General features: G+C 29.0%; 2 protein-coding genes across 2 annotated transcripts; both read left to right on the forward strand.

Annotated features, from left to right (window-relative positions):
* Nucleotides 1-4,702: 4,702 nt before the first annotated feature.
* On the forward strand, nucleotides 4,703-6,241 carry LOC114393196 (ethylene-responsive transcription factor WIN1-like). Its single transcript, XM_028354462.1, has 3 exons — nucleotides 4,703-5,053; nucleotides 5,158-5,630; nucleotides 5,734-6,241. Exons 1-3 carry the CDS (start codon nucleotides 4,974-4,976, stop codon nucleotides 5,898-5,900), a joined length of 720 nt encoding a protein of 239 aa, XP_028210263.1. The 5' UTR covers nucleotides 4,703-4,973; the 3' UTR covers nucleotides 5,901-6,241.
* A 10,691-nt stretch (nucleotides 6,242-16,932) lies between these two features.
* On the forward strand, nucleotides 16,933-19,618 carry LOC114393865 (SPX domain-containing protein 1-like). The gene is made up of 3 exons (XM_028355329.1): nucleotides 16,933-17,386; nucleotides 18,018-18,144; nucleotides 18,908-19,618. The coding sequence occupies exons 1-3, from the start codon at nucleotides 17,075-17,077 to the stop codon at nucleotides 19,354-19,356; spliced, it is 888 nt and encodes a 295-aa protein (XP_028211130.1). The 5' UTR covers nucleotides 16,933-17,074; the 3' UTR covers nucleotides 19,357-19,618.
* The last annotated feature ends 347 nt before the right edge of the window (nucleotides 19,619-19,965 follow it).

Raw genomic sequence — 19,965 nt, forward strand, 5'->3', positions numbered from 1 at the left:
GCTATTTTTCATATATGGATAGCATAAGAGTGGAAAGAGAAAATAATGATGTTTATAAAAAGAGATTGTTGAAAAAAAAAAAAAGAGAAAAATATTGAGAGCATTCTTCCCGTTTATTTGGATGTCATAATTAAAGGAGAGAAAAGGAACACGAGATAAATTAAAAATTCTAATGCTATCCATATAAAAGAAATCATTCTAAAAAAATTGATGAAAAGGTTTTTTTGCGTCTCTCACCGACTTCCTAATATATTACAGTCCAATAATTTAAGTATTTAACTGTTAAACATATTGGTGTTATCTCAATAATTATGAATATAAAATTTTAGATAAATTAAACATTTACAATTAAGTAATCTAATAGTTAATATTTGCTTATATTTTAAAAAGTATATTATACTTAAGATTATATTTGACGAAACTAACTGAAAAGTTAACATAAAGTTGAAAAAGTTAATTTATTAAATTTTAAGCGTTTGGTAAAATTAATTATTGAAATAGCTAAAATGTAAAATGATTAAAAAATAATAAAATCATGATTTATTTTAAAATGATAAACAGAAAATTTGATAAATATATTAAGGATAACAATGAAAGATAATATAAAAAGCTAGAAACTAGAAGTTGGCATTTTAAAAAATATTATTTCAAGTAGTGTTTAAAAAAATGTTACAAGTTACTGAGAAATTATTAAAAAAATTGTTTACCAAATAACCAAATAATTTTTTTAATTAATAAAAAATTAAAAATTAACTAAAATATCGTACAGAACACAGGCTAAATACGATTTATTTAATTCAGTATCAAATAGTTTTAATTTTTTTTATAAAAGTTTGTAAAATCTGGACTTTTTTTTTACAACTTATAAAAGCTAGCTAGACTTAAACATCATACAATGCACGTGACTAGTTTTTTGTTTGTACATGTTTATGCCACTCATTATTTATAATTTAAAATTCTATTTCTAACATGCTTATTACTACTATTTCTAAACATATTAAACAATCTTAAGTTGGTACAAGAATGACTAGCGTACGAGTTTAGTTAGGGAATGGCTGAATAAGAATTTGGATGCTTTAATCCTCTCCAATATAAACGGGGTGAGTAGGAAGCAAATAGATAGTTCATTGAATTATTGATTAGCATGCGCAGTCAATTATCTTAGTAAAGGATTGAATATAAGACTAAACGAAGAGCACAAGGAATTTTTTACAGCAGAGACAATACAGATTTGTGGTATGTGTGTTATGGAAGGCAATTCGAAAATTTTGGTTAAAAAGAATAACACCAATATTATATTTTATAATACAAGAACAAGGATTTTATCTTATAATTTAGTAAATATTTCAGTAAAACCTAATTCATATCCCCAATTTGAGGGACGTAAGCTTCGGGGGTTCTATATTTTTATAACCCCCCTTCCCCTTATCTTTCATTTGCCTTGCTTTTCTTAATGCATCCAACTAATGCATTTATTGAAGTACTATTTTTTTTTTCTTTTTTAGAAAATATTAATTAAAGTACTACTTGAATTATACCTTTCAGAGGAAAAAGAAAAAGTGACGACATGGTAGTATGAAAGTTATATATGTTTTTTCATTTTTTAGTGTATAAGCAATTGATTAACGCGTGAAGAAAGGTCGCACTGTGGCCCTTATACATTCATATAAACTTAATGATAGCAAGCCTTTATATATCCGTATCCCATGCACTGTACAAAAGGATGAAATTAAATAACCAAGAAGTCTAACATAGTTGATAAATGACCGAGCTCTTTAAATTCATAAGGATTCGATCTTCTAATTATACGTATGAAAAAGATTTTATTACAAGAGATAAAATTTATTTTGATAATTTTTATGTCTCGAGATTTAATCTCATAACTTTTGACTATCGAAATATGTTACTTCTAAAAAAAATAAAATTAAAGCTTATCATTGCATTGCATGCATTACAACACTTCATGGGGGCAAAGGGATCATTAAAGAAACCCCATTTTCACTTGAAATCATCATTCCAACTTGGAAAGGCTCCACTCCTTATAAGTTGTACGGATTCATCCATGAAACCCCACAAAATGCATTTTATATTTTAAAAAAAAAACACAATTTACCATGGATCCACTTGATTGTTCAGAGTGAATATCGTTAAAACTTACCCTGTCTAGTAATTTTATATACGAGCATTGAATTTTTATCAACTATGCAATAGAAAGTTTTATAAAATTTAATTTATCGAAAGATGATGTGTCGTGGTGAAGATGGAAATCTTTGTCCTATTCTTAATTTATTAAACTTTCGTTTGGTACGTATGAAAGTAGTAGGAATTAAAGTGAAAAAAAGATGAAAATGGACGAAATGTTGAAAAGTAGTTGTTTTTGTTAGGAGTGGAATATGCGTGAAAGATTCAAAAGTCAAAACCAAACACAATGTAAGCATATGTGCAAGCAGTGTGTTGGATATGCCCTAATAAGTAACTGTTGGTTGTGATCCCAGATTTTTATTTTTCCATGTTTATAGGTTTCAACTTGCTTCACCTCCACGGTTAGTAACATCCACAAACTCCAAAAGTTACTTAAAACACCGCAAAGCTACCTACTTCATTTGATGGTTTTGGTATTGTAAAAGCTCCTTTGTCGATAGTACTGCGTGTAAAAGCGCCTTCTTAAGATAAAAAAGAGATAATTTTTATTTTCAAATATAAAAATAGAAAGGTATAAAATTATTTTAAATAAATTTTCCCCTCAAAAAGTGTACAATTCTATTCATGTGGGAGGTAATTGTGCCGATTTGATTGTTTTGATTATATGTTTATCTACAACACCATGAATTAGTAAGAGGTCAAAATTGTAAACCATGGCAGCTGCTTTGACATTCCATGTTGTGGTCGCTTTGGTTACTCTGATACAGAATGACTTTTAATAATGATATTTTATAACTTCACTAATATAATCGATCTGAGGACAGTTCTGTTGGAGTACACAATGGTAGTTTTCTTAATTCACGAAAAAGGGATTTTATTTCGTTAAATTACGAGTACCGTAATCTGCAGAATTACATTAGAAGACCTTAATAGGAGTTCTCTAAGATCATCACAACCGTCAGTACATATAACCTCTGAAACTTGCCAATCCCAACACACTTTACGTTGAGACATTGATGGCAGTTTTTATTTTTTTTTCTCTAATTGGCGTATTTGCCCCCAGACGTTGAAACAATTGTTAGACTAGCGTAGCTGCTACTTGCTATAGATTAGGTATGTACATGGGTTGAGTATCCTTATACTCCTTAATAAATTTCTTAGCTTATAAAAAAATATTTCAAACTTCGGAACAGTGAATGATACTTCTTGAATAATAAAAAGTGAATGATACTGTTTTGTTTTTTGGAAAGTTTTGGGCTTTTGGCTTTTTTTATTTTATATATATATATATATATATATATATATATATATATATATATAAAGTTGGCTCGGTATTTTTTTTTCGAAAGTTATGGCTTAATTATGACAAATAATTTTACATAGACTCCTACCAAAAAATTAATTTAGTTAAGAGAAATATCATTCTTATAATGAGCAGGCTATTTGTCAGTTTTGCCTTGAACACCAGGTGCCTTAGATCAATTTAGTATTCAATTGCATATTTAGTTTGGGAGAAAATATACTCTTAGCTGGGTTGTTAGTTGTTACTAGTTAAGTTATTTTTTCTAACAAATACTACTAATTAATCTCATCTTCCTTATCATCATAAACTGGTGAGAGGAAAGAAGATTAAAAAAAAGGTGTATACTATATATATGCTTTTGTCTCTTGTACTTCGTTAAGCTAATTTTCTGTCTGATAAAAAAATGACATTTTGAGAATAAAGTAAGAAATTAGGCTAATCAAGTGGTTGATTATGAAAAATAGAAGAGGTAACGGGCATTCACATGTGTGTGTATTTAATTCATAATTTACTTAGCTAGATCACGTACACTCTCATAAAGGGATGCATGCATAATAGTAGATATGAACATATAGCCACACACCTCTCTTTCTTTATTCTGTGGTATTAGGAAGATGAGCCAATTGGATTGTCAAAGTGGGTTAATTAGTTTTCTATTATAAGCTAGCATAGGCCCGTGACCACCTGTACCCGACCCAAGCTCACCACTCCAATTATAGCAACACGTTCTATCGTCAATTTTGCTACAACTAATTAAACTCTCTGTCCACGCTCTTAGTTTATCCACGTCTACTTTATATACTTTTCTTCTCGATCTCTTTCTAGCTAATTAATTCATACTGTGCATAATACACAATCCGTATACAATACCCCATCAACCTTTTCATATAATAGTGTTAAAAAATAAAAGCCGCATTTATATAATCATAACCCAATAATACAAAATGATGTTATATATATGAAGCCGCTGTGATCTTAGCTAGCTAGAGGTTTAATTTATTTCGAATTACCACACATAATTATAACTTGATGAACATGCATTTTGATTTATATATACATGCTCTTCCATAACCATAACCACCGAGTTGGAGTGGTTCCATCTTATAATGACAGGTAATAGAATTCCAGCGAATGTCACCTTTAATTTAACACACTTGGGTAGTTAATTAACCTATGTACTATTTGGCCCACAAGTACAGTGTGCATACACCATGTGCCATCGAGAGAGAAAACATGAAGAAAGTAGCTAGTCCAGCGATCAACTTCACAAGTCACAACCAAGTCAAGCACAAACATTTATTAAAGGGTGACTGTTAGAGGGAAAAGAGATTTAGGTAAAGATGTTTAATTGTTGTACTATAACCTTTTAGTTAGCCGACAGTGTGCCTTCTTTAGGGTTGAAATCTCCTTCTATATCTAATTGGTGATCTGTTCCTTCTGTACTTGCCCATCACTGTTTATTGTGAGTCCAAAACATATCATCACTTGCATCATCCCTGAACCCCAATTAACAAACTCTAACAACATCATGGTGCAATCAAAGAAGTTCAGAGGTGTCAGGCAACGCCATTGGGGTTCATGGGTATCCGAAATTCGCCACCCGCTTCTGTAAGTTATTTCAACTTAATTTTCGTCAAAGCCATCTGAGACTTTTTGGCGTATCCAACACTAACAAATTAGTAATATTTTTCTTTTTGTTGTTTGTGGAACAGGAAGAGAAGGGTGTGGCTAGGGACATTTGAAACAGCAGAAGAAGCTGCTAGAGCCTATGATCAAGCTGCGATTCTGATGAGTGGGAGAAATGCCAAGACCAATTTCCCAATAACTCAAACTCCAGAAGGTGATCCAAAGAGCACTACCAGTGAGGACACTCCCTCCACCACCTCGAAGGATCTGGAGGAAATCTTACATGCAAAGCTTCGAAAATGTGGGAAGGTACCTTCACCTTCTATGACTTGTTTGAGGCTTGACCCGGAGAACTCCCACATCGGAGTGTGGCAAAAACGTGCTGGGAGGCGTTCTGATTCAAATTGGGTCATGACGGTTCAACTGGGAAAGAAGAGTGTTAATGTTAATAATAATGACACTCATCATCAAGCTGATAGTAGCAGTAGTAGTTCTCTTTCTTCTTCTCTACCTTCTTCTGAACATCACCACATTGAGTCTCCATCACTGGCTGTGACAGGTTTGTTAGTTTTCTTATGAATGTTTGAAACACTCAATCTCTTCTCCACTATTCTCGAATCACTAGATCAACCTTATATTTCCTCCCCGTGTGTGTGTGATAGGTAATCTTCATCATCAAGAAGTTGTGAGAGGAGAGATTGACGAAGAGGAGAGAATTGCCCTTCAGATGATTGAGGAACTCCTCAACGACAGAAACTGCCCTAGCCCATCATTTAACAACAACATTCAAGAAAGGGATGGTGCTGATCATGACCACTTTTTTCTTTAAGCTTCTTTTTTCCACACAGCGTTATGGTATTCACATGCATGTTTAATCTTCATCTTCAACAAGGGTTGTCATTATTTGGGAAAAAAAGGGAAGTGGTAGTTATAGGCTAATTATATATAACCACATCATATCTATCATATCATATCTGTTTTCATGTATGTCATATTTAATATAAGTGTAGATAATATATATATACACATACATATTACATGCATGCATAGGAAAATATACATAAGAAAATAAGAGAGATGTATACAGAATATTATTTTCAGAGTTCATATGTAAAGGCCCTATCGTCTGCTGCTTGTTTGAAACGTTCATGGTTTATTTATCATAAATAATAAATATATTTTCAGTTCTCCTTATCTTAGCGGTGCTCGACTATCATGCTCGTTTGGAGGCTTAATAATCTGGTTTGCTGTATACCAAAGTCTTTCTCTGATTTCCTACAAATTAACAATTCTGCTACTTTTCTTTTATCTTTTTAATAAATAATAACAATAAAATGAATACACATAAATTCGTGCATATTCGTTCTTTTCCATTGAAGATAGAGCTGCCATAAGATATTTTCCTATTTCCATACGTGGGAGATTTCATTATATAGGGTGGAGCTTAATTTTCTTTCTTATCTCATCGTTGTTATTCCTGCTGCCTCAGATGATTAAAGTCACTGAAACAAGACGTAGGCCTCGTAAGTATTTAACGTTTTTTTAAAAAACATTTAAGATTCCGAATCAAGATCAGTGATTAAGTTAAAATAATTTCTTGTATTCGCCAACTCAGTGGTGCCTTTCAAGTAATGCTAGTTATATTTATTTAATTTTACATTTTAATACATTTTTTAACTGTAAATGTATACTGTAAGCAGTTTTTTTAAAAGGTTATACTTGAGCAAAAATGATGCTTTGTTATGCAATGATTGATCTAATTGAATTATTAAATTAGAGTTTAATTAAAATGATAATATAAAAGTTTTTTATACTATTAACTATTTTTAAATTGCCATACCATTGAAAATTATATTTTTATAACAATTACTTTCAAAATAATATATCCTTAATATATATATATATATATATATATATATATATATATATATATATAATTTAATTATGATCCCTTTGTCGTCGTCTTTCACGTCACAACTATATGTGCAAGCAGACATACCCTCCACAGTCAACAGGTGCTCTCACAAACTAAAGTTGACTCCATATTAGAATCTCACCACCCTATATTTCCAACCAGAAAAGTTATATAATGTTTTATTAGTATACATATAAATTAACAATGTATATTTTTAAAAATACATAAAAACAAGAAACATTTTATTATCATTGTTCAATTTTATAATATTTAATACAAATAATAAATTATAATTTAAATTCATCAAATATATATATATATATATACACACACACACTAAAGGAAGTACCAAGTAAGAAAAAAAGTATATAAAAATGAGAATATGAAATTTTAGTTGTACAATATTATAAATTATGATCAGACTAAAATTAAGGTAAAACACAAAATTTAGGCCAATTAATAAAAAAAAATATTTACTACTATTAGTTTTGTAAAATAAAAAAAATCATTTGTTAGTAAAAAAAAGACTGAATATATAATTTTTTATTTAAAATAAAAAAAAATGCAAAAAGTGTCTCAAAATTTATTTTATATCTCATTTATCATTAGGTCGACCATATTATAAATATCTTAATAGAAAATAACATTTAAAGTTGATTAAAATCACTACAGAATATAAAATTATTATTTCCATTAAAGGTTAATTAAAGTCACATAGGTAATTTAAAAGTTACTGGCTTTTTTAAATATTGACATAATTGTATATATTAATCTTAATCATTCATGATAAATTTTAATAGTTAATATTTACTCTTCTTAGAATTGTTTAAAAGAACATATAAAAACCTTATTTGGATTTATCTTATATTATAATAATTATAATTACTAGATTGTCTTGGGAGAACTTATAAACATATCTTATCATTACTCTATTTAGCTTACTTTCACAAGCTTTAATTTCAAGATATTTTTATAGAAACAACTAATGCGGAACTTGTGAAAATGCTCTCTTTTGAAATCCTGCTAAAGCCAAACATAAAGCATGCTTATGTATTTTTTCTTCCAAATTTGTCATGACACTTATACACTTTGATACAATAATTAATAAAATGACGAGAGCACTTTTCAATACATATAATGCACGAACAAATTACTTTAAATATTAACTTTCTACACAAAAATAAATTATAATTAATTGCAAATAATTTGGTTTTCTATATGTTTTCTTCTTTTTCATTAAAAATTAAATTAAATTAATTTATTTTTTATATTTTCTTGTAATTTTTTTATATGTTACTGATAATTTTTATATCTTTTTCTTACTTTAAATTTTCTATTGATATTATATATATATATATATATATATATATATATATATATATACATATGTATGTATGTATATAAAACATGTTATTTAGGTCAAAATAAGTAATACGTTAATGAATTATATTCATTATAATATTATTTTAAAAATATATCCTTTTCAATTTATGTTAAAATCTATCTTGAGGAAATGCACAAAATGATATATCTTTAAATATACTTTTATCATAACATGGACAAAATTATAAGAGTTTCTTATAAAAAGAAAGAAAGAAACTTGGAGTTTAAATTTGTACCCCTTGATTCCTCACGGTTAGACACAAGATGACCCGACTCATATTTAATCCCTTCATGTTTATGCACTAGCTCAAGAATGTGGGACTGTGTACCCATTCGTTCCTCTTGATCGAAATCCTCTCAAGACACACCTTGCTATTCAACCGACATCCTAGGGCTGCCAAATATGCACCCCTTACACGTCGCTTTGATGCTTGGCCACTAAGTTACATAAACCGTTTTACAATGTTCTCAAAGTCTTTGTTACAGTATGATAAGATAAAATACTCATAAGAGTATCGAATTAGACAATTACAACATATCCCTACATATATATATTTGACCTAGTGAGCCATATTACACTTCATATTTAAAATGTGTTTGAATTAGGTCTTATTTCTTTGAGGCACGATCTAACTACACGACCAAAAATAAATAAATTTTAATTTTTATCTAATTAATTTGAGCTTTAATTTCTTTTAATTTGACAAACTTTAAAATTGTGAATGTACCAAAAAAAAAACTTTAAAATTGTGAAAAGTGTGTGTGTAAAACAATTTAGTCAGATGTTGCATAGGAAAAGGAAAGTTAAATGTATTGAATTTTGCTTTTGGATAACTAACTCAATAATGAGCGAGGAAGAACACGAGTAGACCAAAGAGCAAAAGCGCAGACTCTAGTTACATATTTCTCTCTTTGGTTGTTGGCACATGACAATAATTTAACTCATTAAATAAGCTTTGAAATTACACTACGGTGGGCAGTACCTTCCGTTACTTTTAGGTCGACATATACATGTGATAACGTTATAAGCTTTGAATTATTGCGATTTAATTAACACGCAAGCTCCATAAATATAATATGGTTATCACAAGGTCTCTCGCATTTAAAGTCCCTTCCATCTAAAATAATTTTTCATGTAGAGTTCGACTAGCCTTTGAGCTTCAAGTATACGGCTGAATATATAACACCAGTATTCCTTTGATAGATCGATTTTACTCTTTTTAAACTGAGTAAAAATAAAGTAAAACTCTCTCGTTTTATAACATTGTCATGAATTTAGTTAGAGAACCTAAAGTAATAATAACTTAGCCAAATTTAAATATAAATTTTCTTGTTAATTATAGGAATTGTTTTCATAAAATAAACTAACAATAATAAGTAATACAAACAATTAACAAATGTATACATTGAAAAATGCTAAAAAAATTAAATAAATAAATTGATGTCAGAAGATTGACTCACTAAAAGTCATGCATGCATCAACATAACATAAGTAAAAGTATTAAAAATAATATATTCTTAAAATATAATAATAATAATGAGTCTTATAGACCAACTCTTACCTACCCACCCCGTAATTTTTTGTAAGCTATAGGTTGGCCTGTGGAGCCTAATTTATTTTATCACTCTAATTTTGTGGTATACATAATATTTTATAAATAATGTATGTATTTGTATATTATAAATGAAAATATACATAGTTAGAATGAGATTATTACTCTCTGAGTTATATACTTTTAATATTTTTTTCTCTCTTTTGAATGTAAATTCCATACATTACCTTGTAATTAGTCAAAAGGGATACCCTTCTTTTACCTTTATCTTTCAATTAAATTTTTTAATATATATATATATATATATATATATATATATATATATATATTTAAATAAATTGGCAATAATTAAAAATAATCTCACACCACAAGTTAAACTATTCATTATAAATTCAGAATTTAATTTATATATTCTAAGATATTCAGTTATTATGAATTATACTTATAATTTAATTTAGATATTAAAATAATATTTATTCAATATAAATTTTATTATATAAAAATAAATATTTATCCAAAAATGTACAAACTAAAATACTTTGTGTGTTTTTTTGTTTATTTTAAAATGACTTCCTCTCACTCTATCCTCAAGATTGCAAAATGGAAAAAATGGAACCATATTAATATCTCAATTATTGTTATAGATATTAACATAAACGTCAATAAATAATTTCTATTGATTAACATTTTAACTCTTGTAAATGCACAAGGTTGTTACGTTGCAATTAACGTTACTTGTAGTGGACTTCAGTCTATACTACCTTTGGTCCATTTGTGCTTGTTAAGTGTTTTAGGATTGAGGTGGTATTGGGCTATTGCTTTCTGCACCCTCATGTTACTTTCTGCACTCTTACTTGAATGTTTTTTTAACCTTTGTAATGGTTATTCTGAAAGTAAAAAAATAAGTATATTCTGAAATGGATATTCCGAAAGAAAAAAGAGAGTGCAAGAAACAACATGGAAAATGCAAAAAGAATATATATATATATATATATAGTCTTGGTTTTGTTTTGATGAAATATGATCTCGAGCCCATTTAAAAATAATTGTTTGCAAGTCAATGTGCTTTTGAAACAAGCATGATGAATTATTATCTTTGGAGCCAATATTCACATTTCTTTGAAGGTAAAGAGTCACCTCAATTTTATCATATATGATCTTTTATAATTGGATGAGAATGTTAAAAAATATATTTACAGTATTAATATATTATAATTAAATTTTATATTTAAACAAAAACTTTTGGAATTAAAGAGTAACAGTGAACAAGTTTTTGAAGCACTTTTATTCTATTTGTTGTAATTTCAAAGTTAATAATAACTAATTTTAATTAACTATAACGTTAGTAGTTGTGAAAATGCATAAAATATATTAAAATCACCAAAGAGTATAAAATATAAATAGAAAAGTAAAGAAAGATCAACATAATTTAAATACCTGTGAAAACGGAAAGAGATCAATTTACCTAATTATTAATCTTTTTTATGTGTAGATAATGCCTCGAGGATTTCATTAGTGCATGGTTTGATTAAGTTCAAATAAAAAAGAAAATATTTTAAAAAAAAAATTATGAGTCTCACACTTTTATCCCTCTATTTTTATTCAAATTTTTTACTCCTTCCTATAATTTCATTCCATTCTACTCAACCAAACCCATTATCTTGTATACAATGGAACAAGAGACGAAAGAAAAGCCCAACAAGTACTGATCAGAGAATAGAAGGCCCATGTTATTCACACTCACTTTTTGCTTTCTACGCCCCTTTTTTTGTTTTTTTTTTCTTTATTTCCAATTATTTCTCTTCTCGATCATTTTCATTCCCCTACCTTTTCAAAAAAATTATAAAACTAGTTTCCAAAAGGTAATTATTTTTAACACAATATAAAACCTAGTTTTTTTATATATTTTATATATTATAAAAACCAATTTCCGTAATGTCAAAATTTTTATTATCAAAACTAGTCTTTAAAATATGAGTGTATTCTAATTAAAATTTTCATATTATTAAGGTATAAATATTTTTCTTTATTATTTATGTTTTATATTACTACATGTCAGTTTGAATTTTTTTCATTTATTTTAAGATATTTATCACTTTAAAATTAACAAATAATTAATTTTTAATAACATTTCATTTATTAATACCTTTTTACATAATTAAAATTAAAATTAAATTAAATTATAATTAATTTATAAAATAAAATAAATTCATTACAATAATTTATCTATCGAAATTACAATAATTTGCTTAATTAATATTTTTTTCATGTTTACATTACGGATTTTAATATATATTATTTTTCATAATTCTCTTTGTATCGTTTCTCTTTTACTAATTTACTCTTTATATTTAATAAAAGGGTAGTTTTATTTATTAAATAAAACATTACGGGTTGCATTGGTGATGAACATTGTTAAAAACTTCCAAATACTTAGTTGTGAATTTATTTGACAGACTATTCTTTGATTATTTGTGTTTTTTAAGCAAGTTGCTTTATTTTAAATATGTTTTTTTTTTAAGTCTTCGTGCTTATTTGTTTTTCAAACAGGGGTGCAACAAGATCGGGGATTTGGATACTGAGGAGCTATTGGAGCAGTTTCCTCCAAGAAAGAGATAATTTGGAACTTAAAAGTTATTAATTATATTCTTTTTGAAGATGGAAAATTCATTCAGAGAAATCTGAGAAATATTCAATTAGTTAGAACCTGTTTAATCTTAAATTGGGATCAAGACAAAAAAAATTTGATGATGTTGTTATTGATGATTATGTCAATATGAGTTTATGTTGTTATTGATAATTATGTTAATATGAGATGATGTTGTTGTTGTTGATAATGTCATTGAGATGAGATGATGTTGATGTTGAGAGTGATATTGAGATGAAATGTTGATGATGTTGAAAATACACTGTGATGATGTATGTTGTGTATGTACATGGAGTGCATTGACCTTGTTGGATGTCCCTAGTAAGAGAAATAAAGTGATTAAAGAGTTTTAAGCATCTTTGGAGAGAGATGGTTTAGAATGTTTAATTATTCACGGTTAGTGCATTGATGGTGTCCATGTTTCATACGTTGTGTGATGTGTATGTTCATGGAAAGGTGCAGTGACCTTGTTGGATGTCTCTGGTGAGGGAAATAGAGTGGTAAGAGTTTTAAGTCTCTCTAGAGGGGGATGACTTAGAATCTTTAATTATCCACGATCAGTGCATTTTATGGTGCCCATGTTTCATACATTGTGTGATGTGTATGTTCATGGGGGGTGCAGTGACCTTGTTGGATGTCCCTGGTGGGAGAAATAGAGTGATTAAAGAGTTTTAAGCATCTCTGGAGGGGGATGACTTAGAATATTTAATTATCCACGGTCAGTACATTTGATGGTGCCCATGTTTCATATTTCATATGACATGGAAATAGTATAAACTTTGTCAATAAGTACTTGTAGTTTCTCGTGAGGAGGAATACTTGTACTAGGGAGCATGTTACTCGGTTTGGAAAATTAGGCTATTTTCTTGGGGATGATACCACATTGCATATGAGAGTGAGGTCAGGTGAATGCATTATATTGAGCATGAATGATTGGAATTGTGGATGGATGATGACTATTTGATGAGTATGTATTGGACTAATGAATGTTGGTGCAAGCTTATGATACTTGTTAATGTTTTCTTACTAATTGTAGTTATTTGATTTTTGTATTAATTTTTTTTATAATAAACTCACCTCTCGCAATTTTTGTACTGTGTGGTTGGTATCTATGATGATCGCGAACCTTTGTTCGTGGGAGAGTAGAATGAGTAGTAGTGAACGAGAAGTGAGATTCTTTTGTGGAGTCGTCAAACCGATGTGATGACGTTGAGATTATTTTGGGAGAGAGTTGTGTTTTGTCAATCAACTCCTCCATAATTCTTTTTGTTGATTTGAAGATGTAAATCACAAATTTAATGATATGTATGAACAAATTTATTTTTCATTATGTGAATGATGTGTATTAGGTTATTATATATATTTATATATATATATATATGTATATGTATTCACTTAAGTAATGGTACGTTGTTTTGTGAATGTATATAAAAAAAATTACTTTTATTTTTCATAAGCAAATTAGCAGAGTTTTCATTTAAAAAAATTGAAATTTCCAGAGGTTTAGAATGGCGGGTCGTTACAATAAAGGCTGATCTTTGATAATTTTGTCATCATCGAATGAAAAAAAAATTAATTTCTGTTTTACTTCTTTTTTCCACCATAAAGATATTGAATATAATGAACTATTTTTTTTCCATTGAAATTTAAAACATGAACGTTTAAATATCCTTCAAAAACAAGTAAATAGATTGGAAACATATAAAATGCAGTTAATCTTACTGTACAACAAACTATTATTGCAAAAATGGGTGAATACAACCAACTATCATTAAGAATCTTATCCTTAGACCAACAACAAGGCAAAAGATGAAATATCACAAAGAGAAAGTGTACCCACTAAAAAAGAAGTTTTTGTAATTGATACATGTTTTGTTAAATCACTCATATAAATTATATTTCGACTGATGTTGTATTGACTTTTTGTCAAAGTCTTGATATTACTTGACAATAGTTATGAAAATGTCCTAAATTAATATATAGGTTCTTTTGAGTCATTATATGAATAGGACCAACCAATTTAACATATTTATATGTTTTTTCAATGATTTTTAAACTTTCTTTAATCCAGAGATATATGGTCCAATTTAACATATTTCTATTAATTATTATTGCAACACTCTTAAAATTTATATATTACTTCAAATTCTAAATTGGAACGTTCAACCAAATAAATTTACTTCTTAATCAAATCATAATTTTACCACCAAAAAAACGAAATATAGCACAGCATAGTGGAGTTCGGATTATAGACTACTTAATTAATATATGGAATAATAGGACAAGATAAGGAAGAGCAAAGGTGGACCCTGAGCTTTAAATTGAAGCATAGCCAGAGTCCCAATGGAGAATAAAGGGAGTTGGAAGGGAATATGCCAAAGCTATGCTCATTTTTTCTGCACGGAATTAAGGTATATGCCAATCCCATATGCTTATGAATACGTTAGCACTTACCATCCAACTAACTCTCAAGTTTCAAAGCTCCCCCTTATTTTTCCGGTATGTAAATATACATAGTTGTTGAAATTATTTTTATTTTAAATATTATATTATTTACTATTGAGAGGCAAGTATAATTATTTTATAACATTATATTTAGTTATTACTTTTTAGATTATTTATTAAATTTTTTTAATACATATTTATTTTATTATTGTAAAAAAAATTCTTCTAAAAATGTTATTGAATAATAATATAGAAGTTTCTAAATATTTTATTTTTTTAATCACTAATACTTAAAATATATTAAATGAATTTTACATATAATAAAATATTTATAAATCACTTTTAAAGTTAACATTTATTAATTAAAATTTTTTTTACACTTTTAAAATTAAATTTTCTAATGTATATATTTAATACATTTAATATTCTTTTTTGTTACCTTCCTATTTGTTACTCTTTTTTAATCTTTTCTATTTGCTATTTTATGCCAAATAGTTGTAAACTTACCCCAAAAAAAATGGTAAAGGTGAAGTTTAAAAAATTTCTAATACTACAAACGTTAAAAAATCTATAATGAAAATAAAAAACTTTAATGGAAATAGTTGATAGTGTATGTAAAGATGCCGTAGAAAAATTTGATATTATCATTCATATTTCATTTCTCTCTTCTATATATAATACTAAAAACGTTAAGCATTTTTTTTTCTTTCTAATTTTAAACAATTCAAAATAACATATTTTATTAAACAACTTATTGAGCAATTCTCATTATAGATGCTATTAGTCACACTTTATTTTAAGCTCTGTACTTACAACAAGAGTTTAACTAAATTTGTTATATACATCCAAAAGTTGTTTCATTTAATTTTTTTTTAAAATTGCTTCATCCTTTAATAACTTTCTAGTATAAAAAGTATTTTGTTATTATTTCTCATTGAATATTTATTGTCCAAATGACAATAAGATTGATGTCACATAAAACATTAATCTTTTTTAGATTTGTCATGACTCATACAGTCTTCTAATATCTTACAACAAATTTATGCTCATTGAATTGAGTAGATGCTTTTTTGGATTGATAAATTGTTGATTTATTGTCTAGTTTTTCTCTTCTTTCTTTTAAGGAGAAGATGACATTTTCGCAACCAGAAATTATGAGATCAATATGACAAAATATAAAAATCAGTAAACTAAATTTTAACTCTCTCAACAAAACATTTTTTAACATTATTAATTTAAATAAATTTCTTATACTTTCTTAATGTGTTATGTGATTATGTCAAACATCTTTCATTTTGTTATTTGTTTTTTTAATTATTATTAATTAAATTTGTCATCGTAGCCTATCTAGTTGTTAATACAAAGCTTTCTATATTTATAATTTTTACAACTATATCAAACTAATAATTGATCCATACAATTATTTTTTCATAATTTATTCTTCAATTTAAAAATTGTATTTTTTAAATTCATCATTACATAATAAAATAAAATATTATATTTTTCTACTTTTATTTTTTTTTCTGAAATTACTAAATATTAACTACAAATATTTATGAGAATAATACTCCTCAATATATTATTTTCAAAAATATAATCCTTGATAATATAATATATTAATACCAGAACTAAGAAAAAAAAACCCAAAAATTGCATATATGTCTTATAATATAATATTTATATTTGATTGAGTCTAACACGTTTTATTTTAAAAATAACAAAAATTTAAATCCAGATACACAGTACATGACAACACAGCACTTCTATTTCTATCTCCTTACACAGTGACAAAGCGCACAGTACAACACAGTAGTAGAGAGAGAGAGGAATAAAACCCCAAATATACTCTTTTTAGGGATATTCCAACAATACCCTCCGAATATTCCCTCCCTCCAACCGTTATATCTATCACCGCTCCCTCTCTCTCCCTTTTCCTCCTTTATTCTTCTTCTTCTTCTTCTCATCCTCACAAATACAATTATACAAACACATATTCATTCTCCTCACATACCAAAAATAAATTATTTTTCTTGTTATTTTCCCTTTGCTAACGGAAAGCCATGAAATTCGGGAAGAGCCTGAGCAGCCAGATCGAGAAAACCCTGCCAGAGTGGCGCGACAAGTTCCTCTCCTACAAGGAGCTCAAGAAGAAGCTCAAGCAATTCGACCCTCCCGCCCCCGCCTCCGCCGCCGATGAACGCCCCGGCAAGCGCCTCAAGACCGACGCCGGCAACGCCGACGCCGACGCCGTTTCCGACGCCTCCGACATGTCGAAGGAGGAGAGCGACTTCCGGAACCTGCTGGAGAATGAACTCGACAAATTCAACACCTTCTTCGTTGAGAAGGAGGAAGAGTACATTATCAGACTCAAGGTACTCTTTCTATCAATGTTTTGTTGAGTTGCGTCAAGATCTGTTTCTTTTTCGATTCTTTAGGATTCCTTCAATTCAATGGTAAATAACTAAATATTAAACTGTTAGGATTTCTTTCTTTTGTCTGGATGAGTTTGACGTTATTATTTGCTTTTTAATGAATAAGTGGATTTTGCTATTTTAACTTGTCCAATAATCTTTCTCGAATTTAGATATTTTTCGTGGATATCTGTCAATTTTCTCTCTCTCCATAATTTAAAATATATAGGAACTCTTTATGTTGTTACGAAATATAATTTCGATTAGCTAAGAAAATTGGTAGATTTACGAGTTATGGACATCGATGGATGACGAATTTTGGTGTGATCAAACAAAATATCGGGTTTCGATTAGGTAATACGATGAAGATTCTTATTCCAATTTGGAAATGCCAATTCGTCTGTCTTGCTTTTCTTCCGCACAACATTATGACTTTCTTTAGGCCTTTTGATTATTTATGGATAACTGTAACCGCAGTTTAAGCTTATAAAGTAAGATCTATTTAACTCTGGGTTGGGCGCAGGGTGATTTATATTCATGAAACAGTTAGATAATGGGAAGTTCTAATGTATATTGTGGTTGGAATCTACAGGAGTTACAAGATAGTGTGGCCCAAGTTAAGGGTTCGAGGGAAGAGATGATGAAAATCCACAAGGAAATTGTGGATTTCCATGGAGAGATGGTCTTGCTGGAAAACTACAGTGCCCTCAACTATACAGGTACTTCCAACTTTCATATATATTATAATATTTGTTTATTTTTCTATATTGATGTTGAAATGTAACAAAATTTGTATTCTTTACATTTTTAAAACTTTGCCCATGTCCCTTTTAGAATTATACCATTTCTAAGTGCAATGGAAAAATCAAGTAGTAAGATAGAATAAGATGCGTTTCCAATACAAGTTGTCCACTCCATTGCTCCTGAAAATTCTTCTGGGCAAGTTGGTAGGACAAAGCACTTGCTTTTCTTGGAATGAAGAATCTACTTTGAACATGTCCATGTTTCTGAAATTGAACAACTAGCTCCTTTGATACATCTATAACTAGGCTTCTTATTCTTCTATTTACTTGGTAAGCCAGCTAAATCAAGAATTGTATGTCCTCAATGTTCGAATTAAATATGATGCTGATCTTCATAAATATTCCAGTTGCATAGTATACAAAGGTCACATCATCTTAAAGCATAAACAATCAAAAAGAGGAGTTTCACTTTTTTTACTTGCCACTTGAAAGTGATTCTGGTTTGAAAATGCTACAAAAGTACATGGAATATGAATAAATGTGGTTTTCAGACAGATTTTCTGTGATTATTGTATCTCTGCTCTGCACTTTTTAGCTGGAAACCACTGTGTCAACTTTAGATCAACTAGTTATTTTGAGCATAAATGGAAGAATATGTTACGTATGATATTTATTTCTTTAAACAACTATTCCATTCCTGGTATCTAATTATTACCTCAATTTTCATTTCATTCCACAGGGCTAGTGAAAATACTTAAAAAGTATGACAAGAGAACCGGTGCTCTCATTCGCTTGCCCTTCATTCAGAAGGTCTTGCAACAACCTTTCTTTACCACTGACTTGCTCTACAAGCTTGTAAAGGAGTGTGAAACAATGCTGGACCACCTTTTCCCTGTGAATGATCCTGCTCCAGTTTCCACTGAGACAACTCCCCAAGCTGAAGGTTTTGATCCTTCAACTTCAACCACTACCAAGAGTGATGGTTTGGTGATTCCGAAGGAATTAGCTGAGATCGAGTACATGGAGAGCCTTTATATGAAGAGTACTGTATCAGCATTGCATGTTTTGCAGGAAATTAGAAGTGGAAGCTCAACAGTTAGCATGTTTTCATTGCCACCGTTGAAGATAAGTGGTTCAGAAGAAGAAACATGGAAGAAAATCCCTGTTCTGGAACAAGCAGCCAAGTAACCTGCTGGGTTACGTTGCTGAGTAATGTAGAGGGATGGCTATTTTCCCATCTATTTTTCTTCTCTTAAATCGGACGCCTCTGTTATGCACGCCTTAGATACTAACACAGATGTAAGATGCTAAATGTAAAGATGGAGTTAATTTTATAGAATTATAGGTTCCATATAATAAAACCTCTGGATTTTAAAGAAGTTATGTTTTGACATTTTGCTGACGCACGTATTCAGTAAGTAATGCAATTATATATTCCATTTCTGTTTCATAATACAATGTTATAGGATGCATTTGGAGGTCAGATTTATAAGTACCCTGCCACCCTTCCATTTTTTCTGTTTGACAATAATAGATCATACGTCAAGCTGCACTCAGAAGGTGGGGTTATAGAAAAGTTCAATGGTTAGATTTGCAACTCCACACCGTGCACTTTCTTTTGAAACTCAATTCCACTTTACAGTATTTTAAGAGATTATGTACGAAAGGTTTGAGAAGAAATGCATCACAACCCGAATGAAATGCTCACAATACCATGAAATATAAAGTCTTTTATTACAAGAACTTTCATGGTGGCAAGTACAGAAGCTAGCTTTTCATATCAATCACAAAAACAAC

The sequence above is a fragment of the Glycine soja genome, chromosome 17 (assembly GCF_004193775.1).
Source record: "Glycine soja cultivar W05 chromosome 17, ASM419377v2, whole genome shotgun sequence".
In the NCBI taxonomy this organism is placed as follows: Eukaryota; Viridiplantae; Streptophyta; class Magnoliopsida; order Fabales; family Fabaceae; genus Glycine; species Glycine soja.

Bases quoted from the DNA above. Each gene is read 5' to 3' on its own strand.
- LOC114393865 (XM_028355329.1), top strand. From the start codon at position 17,075: ATGAAATTCGGGAAGAGCCTGAGCAGCCAGATCGAGAAAACCCTGCCA. The intron at 17,387-18,017 runs GTACTCTTTCTA...TGGAATCTACAG, and splicing joins AGTACATTATCAGACTCAAG to GAGTTACAAGATAGTGTGGC. The intron at 18,145-18,907 runs GTACTTCCAACT...TTCATTCCACAG, and splicing joins CAGTGCCCTCAACTATACAG to GGCTAGTGAAAATACTTAAA.
- LOC114393196 (XM_028354462.1), top strand. From the start codon at position 4,974: ATGGTGCAATCAAAGAAGTTCAGAGGTGTCAGGCAACGCCATTGGGGT. The intron at 5,054-5,157 runs GTAAGTTATTTC...TTTGTGGAACAG, and splicing joins GAAATTCGCCACCCGCTTCT to GAAGAGAAGGGTGTGGCTAG. The intron at 5,631-5,733 runs GTTTGTTAGTTT...TGTGTGTGATAG, and splicing joins TCCATCACTGGCTGTGACAG to GTAATCTTCATCATCAAGAA.